At 39.4% G+C, this 9487-nt stretch overlaps 1 protein-coding gene across 2 annotated transcripts in view; it reads left to right on the top strand.

Moving 5' to 3' along the window:
* Positions 1 to 838: 838 nt before the first annotated feature.
* TMEM63A (transmembrane protein 63A) overlaps positions 839 to 9487 on the top strand; it is a 32267-nt gene continuing 23618 nt past the window's right edge. The window contains exons 1-6 of one of the 2 annotated variants that reach the window (XM_075496514.1): positions 839 to 991; positions 1896 to 2077; positions 4389 to 4468; positions 6039 to 6102; positions 7534 to 7571; positions 8672 to 8814. In XM_075496514.1, the coding sequence (XP_075352629.1) occupies positions 1907 to 2077; positions 4389 to 4468; positions 6039 to 6102; positions 7534 to 7571; positions 8672 to 8814 (496 nt within the window). In that variant the 5' untranslated portion in view covers positions 839 to 991; positions 1896 to 1906. Of the gene's footprint in view, positions 992 to 1895; positions 2093 to 4388; positions 4469 to 6038; positions 6103 to 7533; positions 7572 to 8671; positions 8815 to 9487 lie in introns of both variants that reach the window. The other variant, XM_075496513.1, reaches the window with a different exon arrangement.

Genomic DNA, 9487 nt, shown 5'->3' with positions numbered 1-9487 from the left:
TGGGGCCGGGGTCGGAGTCGGGGCCGGCCGCCCCCCACTCCCCTCCGCCCGGCCCTCCTGAGGAAACAGCTGTTTCCTCTGGCCCCCCCTTCTCGCCCTCCTGTCAGCGGCCGCAGAGGGACCCCGGCCCTCCGCGGGCTCGGGGCGGGGAGCGGGCGGCCGGCGCAGCCCTGGGGGCGTCCCCTCCCTGTGGAGGGGCGGTGCAGGGCGGGGGGCTAACCCCCGCACATGCTCCTTGCCCAGAGGTGAGCACGGAGCAAAGGGGCTGGCTCCCTTCGCGAGTTACGAGCCCTGGGGTTTTCTGGTGTGCCGCCTGGGGAAACTGGCCCTGCCAGCCCCGATTTCACGCCCCTCCCAGAGCCGGGGACACTGTCGGGATCCCAGCCGAAATACGGGAAACGGTTTCGCGTTTCTAGAGCCCGTATCGGTGCTCGCGTTCCCGGGAAGGGTCGCGAAGAGCCGCTCGTTGCATGCTCGTTTGGTTGCTGCAGCGCAGCTCCACCCGTGGGAGGCCTTGCCGTTTTCTTTATCTTCCCGACAGCTGGCTTATTTAAAAATAATAGCTTTCAAGCGTTGGAAACTGTGTCTGATAAGATCCAGTGCGTTACTTAAAATTTAGCACGCAGTCTCTGCAGTTGTTGTGACGAAGATTTCTAAAATATGTTCAAAAATACTTTATCTTCTGCCAGCACTAAATTTCAATCCTTAGAAAGCAAGGACAGATTAACGGCACAAATGACACAGTCCAACACTTAGTAAATGCTGTTTTGAGAGGAGTATTCTCTATGCTGTTTTCCTGCTGTTTAAAGGGAGAACTTGTAGTTATTCATATTCTTGTTTTGGTTTTGTTTTGTTTTCAGCATCCACACTAGTGCTGTCATCAGAGACATGTGCAGTCCTCTTACAGAGGCATGATATCCCAAAAGTAGTGTCCCTGGACCTGTATGATGAGGACCTACAATATTTGCTTTCAAAGGATAGAGTTTTTGGGGTATGCTTTCTTTATGAATTTATCAGTCAGAAGTGTGTTCTGCATGAAGCATGCTTTTGTCCCAAGTACATGGGAACCATCAAGTTAACAAGATCCAAGAAAAGAAATGTTTGAAGTGGAAAGCCCCAAAATAAGTGAGCAATTGCCTGCACTGATAAAGAGACCTGCACTGATACAAAGTATCAATAGCCAAATCTTGTAAAGTCTTGTATGTTACTACATTGTCTGAGCAGGTCAGTTGACTAAAATGAGGTAGATGGCTGTTCTCTTAGAAAATTAGAAATACTCTTTGTTCGTTCTTGTTCATGATGCACTGTAATTACTGTGCTGTTCTTTCAGTTGAATTCTCCTATTAAAAAAGGAAAATCACACAATATTCCAAGAACAGAGAGGAGCATGTGTATTTGTGTAGTAGTTCTTTTCTGTGGAATTGGTGGCGAATTTGTTAATAATCTCAAGGTCTTGACATTTGAATACGAAGTTCACAAGCTGGTACGTTCACACATGCTCATTGACTAGGAGCATAATCTTCAAGCTGCTGTTGTTGGAATATCTAATGCCCTGTGTTACTTGTAGGATCAGAATCCAGGTTAGAAGATATCAGAATAGGTTAGAAGATAGAGAAGTTTGTTTTGTGTGGGTCTTCTGTAGTCTTCCTCAAGTGCCTGTAGAGGACATGGTTGGCTAGATGTCTGGAATTCTTGCTTGGGCACTGCTACGAACTGAGACTGTCAGTTATTGCAAAATATTTTACAGGGAAAGATTGGCAAACATGACTTTGCTTCCGAAGTAGTTTCCTGGTTGAATCTTCCTGTACTTCTTGTACTTGTAATGTTAGTATATCTCATAAATACCAGGCAAGCTTTTCACATGGTGTTTCACTTTTTTCTTTTCTTTTTTTAAGGGAAAGACAAAATGAACCCTTTCTTTTTTCTGGGTTTTGGACATTCTCATCTGGTCTACTTCTGGAATAGAAGTGTACCTTTCAACTCAACAAGTGAGACGTACTGCTACAGCACTGCCCAAGGCAGCACGGTGCTCCAAGGAGTAACTTTTGGTGGAATCCCAACTGTCCTGCTGCTTGATGTAACCTTCTTTTTTGTAAGCCCAGTTTCTATTTCTTGTGTTGAAAATCCTTGTGGCCTTCTCAGAAATTAGATTGTTCAGAATTCTCTTATTTATCAGGTAGGGATTTGTTTCTGAGAATCTTCAGAATAAGAAATATGCTGAGGCCATCCTAGGAACGTCAAAACTTCAGTATTTTCAAGTATTGATAAAGATTCACATACGTGTGGGATGACAGTGTCAGTGTATGTTGGATGTGCAGATGTAGAGAGAGTGCAATATGGTAGCGTCTGTATGTGGAATCATGGTGGGCTTTGTAGTGGTAGCTCAAATTTCTATGTTTTGTCTTAACTGCAAGAACATGTTTTCCTTACTCTGGGTTTAAGTACTGGGTACGTTTTCAGGGAGGGGACACCATTGCTAACTTTATTGTTTCTCAAAAGGAAATACAATACAGAAAATCTGTCATTTCACAGATTTTTTTAAAATTAGATTTCATGACGCTGTTGAGGAAATAATATACTGATCAGCTCAGTCCTGACCAAAGGAGGAAGAGGATTAGTTGCTGGCCTGGAGGCTCCAAAACTGGAGCTGATCTGGAGACCTGAGACTCCAATAAAACCTATGGTTATTTCTATAAGTTTGGTCTAGGTGGTCTTAAGCCACCAGAAAAAGAGCTGTAGATCTGAAATTGGCCTGATAAGTGAGGGTTTTGATAGTAAAATGAGATTAAAGGGATCACATAGTTCCTGAGTTCCAGAAAGCCACTGTGGAAAAACTTAAAACTACTTGTGTAAGGTCTGAGCTGGTAGTTCTGTAGGAACGCAGAGGATGTTCCTAAAAGTTATGTAGTGGCATTCTCTGCTATTGATTTGGTGTATGCAGCATGCTACCATAAATCCATTTTCTGAGGAGGTACAGTATTTACTGCTCTGTGTGACTGGTGGCATAGCATTTAATAAGATCTAGTTGGAGTGTTTGGGGGGACATTTTTTTTTTAAAGCTATTTTTATTTTAAAATAAAGCTTTATTTTAAGATACTGAGTCTCTGCTTTTGAGTTCCTTGCTGTTGAACCCTCCTCTCAAACAGCATTATGTAGAGAGTTAGATGCAATGTAGAAGGCTCTTCTCTTCAAGTACCGAGTACTGCAGCTTATTTAACAACTCCTGTATTCCTATGTTCATGACATGTTTACTGCAGATCCCTTTAACTGTCAGTTGATGGGTTTCTGAATATTATTTCTAGGCCAGTTTCCTAAGAAAGTGAGGTTTATATATTGCATTGTCTTCCCATTTTTGTCTGGTAGTTCCTCCTAATAACTGTAGAATACATCAGCCAATTTCAACCAAAGTTGTGAAAGAGTCTAGAGAACTTCCCTGCTTGCATGAAGTTTAATGGCCAGATGAAGAAGGAAGATAGAAATTCATATTCCCTGTCATGAGGAAGGCTCTTATAAGAAGACTTTATTCATTGTGAAATGCGGGAATTAGCTGTGTAATCTTGACACGTAGATAATCTTGACATGTATCCTGGCTGGCCAGTTGGTATTTGCATAGATCCAAATAAGTTATGTCACTAGCACCACTTTCTAGTCAAACAGGTATGGGACGTAGGAAGGGCTAGGAGGTGAGGGCGTATGCTACATATGCATAGAAAACAGGCCTTGTTACTTCTGCTTCATTGCTTCGTAGAGAGCAACTTGTTTCTTTAAAAAAAAAAATGCATCTGTGAAATACATAGTGATTTTTTTTTTTCTTGTTTTCTTAGCCTCTTTCAAAAAGTGAAAATACAGGGGGGAGATAAAAATACATTGCAGAGATCAAATATAAGTTGCTGGGTTTTATGAGTTATAATAATAATGTATTACTTTTACTGAAGATAAAAAGAATTCTCATACTTGAGAATGTAGTTGAGCCCCCTAGAGCCTGTTTACATCACTGTTTAGTAATAAAATAAAACAAAATTGCAAGTCTTCCATCATAGTTCTGGTCATTAAGTAATTAATAATATTAAAGGTGTATTTATGAAAGTTTTTACTTCCCCTGAAGTACTACTTGCTACTTTTCCTGTCACAAACCTTCATACACTTGCAGTTCAGAAGTATTTTTGCATGCAGTTCTCCTCCTTTATAAATTATAATAGGAAGGCAGGTGTTCTTGTCCTTTGGTCACAGACAGGTTGGTTTGTAGCATGGCCACCATTGGATTGGTTGACATATGACAGTTGGTTTAGGAGCTAGGACAGCATTTTTTGACAGTTACTGTACACCTAAGAATGAATATTTATTTTTCCACTTCATAATTATTAAAGATCTTTGGTTTTATTTTCTAGATTTTAATATTACTGTTTTCCATTATAAGAAAGAGATTCTGGGACTACGGTCGTGTTGCTCTGGTGTCAGAAGCTGAAAGGTAAAAAAGATATGCAATCAGACTGATTTGTTGAAACCATTTGGGGAATGTGGAAGTAGGTACAGTAAATAAGGCTTAATTTAAGTGCATTTGTATCAATTAGATATGTTTGTAATCACATGCACATATTTGTTAAAAATGCCCTCATGCTGCTTTGTGTGAAGTATGTCCCACTCAGAGAGTTACTCTTTGTGATTTTGGTAATAAAGTTGTGTGGTTGGCACTATCATGAATTTCATTCTACAGTTGTGGGTTAAGGAAGTGGAGGTAAGAAAATAGGCTGCTTGTCTGCTAACGTGTCATATACCTACACATTGATGTTTACAGTGTGTTTCTGTGATAGAAGGATATTAACTATTTTGTTTACCTTGGCTCAAGCCCAGTATCTTCCCAGTGCTCCCTATGCAGCCTGTGCCATAATATTTCTGAAGAGGTTAAAAATAAAAAAGAAATGTATCATTGCAGGTTTCTGAAATTCTTCACTGATTTTTAGTAATACTGAAAATGAGCTTTTGTTTGGTGTTTTTTTTTTTTTTTTAATATTATTTCTGCAGGGTGATGTCTTGTTTAAAAGCTAGCTGTCTGTCTATGAAGTGGGTAGATTTTAACAGTGAGCCTCTTCCCAGTGTTAGTGGTGTGACTAAGTTGCGGTAAATTCACAACTAAGGAACAGGAAAGGACTCAAAATGTGGTTTTTAGGTGTAATCCTTGTACAATTGTGAAAAGTAGATGGCGAAAAAAAAGATGAGCAATAATTGAGACAGCTAGCTCGGGCAGCAAGAATGAAGATGCTCTGGTATAGGCTTCCATGTGGGCTGAAGAGGCCTGCATGGGACAAACAGGTCCTTGAGCAGCTGGACACCTAGGAGCCTATGTTACTGTCCCTGCTGGACTGTGACCTGAGCCAGTTAGGTCAAAATTATCATAGATACACCTATGAATACACTCAATTTTAACATGGATTTTCCTGTAATTATGGGCACATCACCAGTGCAATGTTTCTTTTTAGCAACAAACTAAAACCAGGTACTTTGCTATATTTGAGGGCTACAGAGTCTCTAAATGTTTCTAGCCTTGCTACAGGACTGAATTTGTGTGAGGAGGTGGCCCCGCAGGTAAGGGAAGAGAAGGTAATTGTGCAGAGAAATTCTGAGTAGTGGCTGTAAGATGAAGGAAGAGAGATGGAGGGAAAAGAGGTGATGTTTTGTAATGAGGAATATCTGAACAGGAAGCTATCTTGCAACTCTGATCCTCGCTAGGCTTCCAAACCTGTGTTGCATTCTCTTATGTTACTGTGGTTTAATATCCCAATAAAACATTGTTTTCTTTCTAGTTCAGTTAAATGCTCTCACATCAGGAGCTCACGTCCTCCCTTTTCAACATAAGACACAGCAAAAATTTCCATAATTAACCATATGCTACAAGATGAAAACCACAGCTTTCATAAGTGAAAAAATGTTTTTGTACTACTTCCCTTAGTTACTTCAGAATTGTTAAAGTTGAAATAATTCTGTGGAATTCCATCATCTGTTATTAAAGATACTTAAAAGCGTCATTTAATGTATTTTAGTGAATCAAGGTACAACCGATTGTCAACATCTTCATCAGTACCTGAAGATCTTGAATATGATAGGGTAAGTATTCCAGGGTTTTGATATGTTTTCATTTTTAATGTAAACTGTTCAATGGAATCTGTTGTAATTTGCCATTCCACCCAGCCCAATGAACCAGTCATTAAACTGGAAGACCATCTATATGCAAAAATCAATAATGCATTGTGTTTTTTATAGAACCATACATAATCTCTCTCCATTTTCTGACAAACTATTGCTGTATCACAAACCAGTATCTTGTGTCATTGTTTTTAAGTGACTTTTTTTTTTTTAATTGGGAGGGGAACTATGTGTTAGAATTTCAAAGGGGAGGCAGGAAAGAAAAAATGCTACTAAATAATTTGTGCTTAAATAACAGTTCAAGAAGTTACATTATGTTCACATTGCAAATAATACCTAGTTGGTCTTTATAGTACATTGTCTTCCTCACGAAGATGAGAAAACTGGATGCAAGTGTGAGGCTAGTAATAATGCCATGTGCTCTTAATATTAAAACTGGTTTGGAGTAGAAGATAATTTTTTGGCCAAACTTTTAATTGGTTCCATTCATGGTCTCTCTGGAGTCTTTGAATTCACACATCTCTCCCATTTTGTGTTGCAGCTTCAGACTGAACCATGAGAGAGTTGTCCAATGGTGGCAGCCTACATTTTAACATTTTATATATGTATCAACTTAATATCTAGCCTTGCAACTAAATAATTGTGTGAGCATCAAAAACATACTGGTGTTTGATCAGGATTGCTCTCCTATTTGTGTAGTTTTTTTCATCTTTTATAAAACCCTAAAGCAACTTTATCATTGAAACTGTTGAATAAAAATGCATGTCTCTAGCTTGATACTATTCACTTGAAAGAAGAGGCCTTTCGAGAGACAAGATTTTTTTGAACCATACTGGAACATTCAGTGAGATGTGATCTCTGTGGTACAGTTTCATAGGAGGATTTGTAAACCTGTACAAGAAGCCTTTCTGTTAACGTAATCACAGTGTTGTTTCTAACTACCATTTACTGATTAATTTGTATTAGACTCTCGTGGAACTTATCCTTGAATTGGAGAGTCTCTGGAAATGGTTTTGGAAAAAATAATCACCATTTCTGCTCTAAAACAATCCTTTAAAAAAAATTCCTTAGAAGCCTCAATCTTGACTTCTATTCATTGGAGATGGGATTTGGACACGCTTGTATGAATTTAAGAAGCCCAAGCAATAAACATGCAAGTAATAAAAAGCCCCCTTAAATACTCTTTGAGGACAGACGTATGAAGTATCTTGTAAAAAGTATGTAGAGTATGAGGTATTTTTCTGTATGTTTCTAAATGATGATTTCGGAGTAACAAACTGCCAGCTTTTTAGCTAAGAGATTGGCTTAATAGGAACACTTCTCTTAACTGTACAGATTAGAGACTATATTTTTTGTATGTTAGCTCCTAAAAACTTCCTTCTTTACTTTTAGGGTTTTTGTTCATGGATGACAGCTGCTTTTCGGATGCAGTAAGTATATGAAACAGAAATAGTGAGCTGCGGTTTGCTTTGCACTTTTTTAATTAAAAAAGGGGTTTGCATTCAAAAATGTTTGGTTGGGTTTTTTTTCCTTGAGTAGATAGAATTTAATAGAAATAGTGATACAGGTGCCTCTGGTGGGGTGGAAAAAGAATATGGAAACAAGGTCAGCTTATGGGAATACTTCTTCAGGATACAGTCATCCTTCTGCTGGCAACCCAGGGACTTCCTGATCTTGGGACAGTGTGTGAACCTAAGTGAATCTATGGCATTTATATGGATTCTGAGCTAATAACTAGGCTCTAGGCTTTTACCCTTCAAAGAGTACTGTGTGGGTGTTCCCCTGTTTGAAGCCAGTAGGGCCCTGGGCAGGAAACAGGGTTTCCCTGCAAGGATTTCTGTGGAGAACTGGTGGTTTAGTTGGGGCTGGAATTGACTAACTAGGAAAAGCCCATCCCACTGTTTCCCAGAAACTGAGTGTTAGACATGTGATGTTGGGGCATGATGATCCCTTGGGGCTTAGTAAATCATTACTTTTAAAAACCAATTTCTAGCTTGGGTACATTGAAACAAAAAAGGGGTGGGGACTAAGCCTGTCTTTCTCTGTTTTTGCTAGTTCAGGTCCTTTTCCAAGAACTATTTTAATGATCTGACTTGCTGACAATGGATAGATGATGAGAGTTCATTCCAAAGCCTATTAATATCTTGTGTTAATTGGATCTCATAAGAGTAAGGTGATTCTGTTGTCATTTTCCTCATGGGGAGCCTTTCTGGAGATGAGCAAACCCTGTCATAGTGTGGTCTTAAAGTTTGAGAGCTAGATCTAAAGTTTGAGATTATGTTTGCTTTTCAGATTACTTGTTTCCGTCTTAAATTCCCTCATGTTCATTTTTGTATGTTGATACTGGACAAGAAAAAGACACTTTTGGAACTTAAATTTATGCATGGAGGAACATAACCATGTTGTAAACGTATAGGGATTGATGGAGATGTCACTGGGTAGACTGAGAAATTAGCGTATGTTCAAAAACCACCCTGCAAAACCCCCAGGGTATTAAGTAGACTGACTGCATGTTTTCTGTCTGATGCAGCGATGACGAGATTCATGAGAGATGTGGTGAAGATGCCATACATTACCTTGCCTTCCAGCGTCACATCATCTGTTTGTTGATTGCTGTCAGCATTTTGTCTGTGTGTGTCATATTGCCTGTCAACCTATCAGGTGATCTACTTGGTAAGAATTTTTTTTGTATTCTGAGAAGAATTTTGTGTTTTATATGATTGCAAAAGCTTTTAGGCTTTTTTTTATTTTGGTAAACTTAGTAAGGTTTTTTTTGGTCCTCCCCCCCCCCCCCCCCCCCCCCCCCCCAGTCTGACGTGTGTGTCATTTTGTGTGAAATTTGTATGGAAGTAGAGGGTTCTTTAAATGTCTGGCAAAAACTGTTGTCAGAAACAAGATGGCAGACCACATGCAGACATAGATAGCTAGACCTAGAAGTCTCAAGGCAGGATTAACTTGACCTATGCCCTCTTAACTGGTGTTTATCTAGACATTCTTTATGATTTTTATTGGTGGTGATTGCCAATGGAAACTGTCTTCACAGTTGAGAAATCTTTTTCTAGTGTTCAGTCTGAATCTCTTTTGCTGCAATTTAAGATCACTGGGGAGAACAGATTATTCTTTTCCTCTTTGCAATATCCTTTTAGCTGCTTGAGGATTATCAATTCATCTGTGCTTTCTCCTCTTTTTGATAAACCAGACCAGTTAATTCGGTCATTAATGAGAAATGGTTTCCGTTTGGCTGATCATAAAATAATCAGCCATCCTCTGGACTTTTATTTTAATCTAGCTAGACTGTCTCCCGTTGTTCCCTTCTATCTTGGTTTGAGGCTCAAAACTGGACAAA

This window comes from Mycteria americana, chromosome 3 (genome assembly GCF_035582795.1).
Source record: "Mycteria americana isolate JAX WOST 10 ecotype Jacksonville Zoo and Gardens chromosome 3, USCA_MyAme_1.0, whole genome shotgun sequence".
Lineage (NCBI taxonomy): Eukaryota > Metazoa > Chordata > Aves > Ciconiiformes > Ciconiidae > Mycteria > Mycteria americana.
Note: the sequence above shows the minus strand (reverse complement) of the source record. Positions and strands in the feature narration are given on the sequence as shown.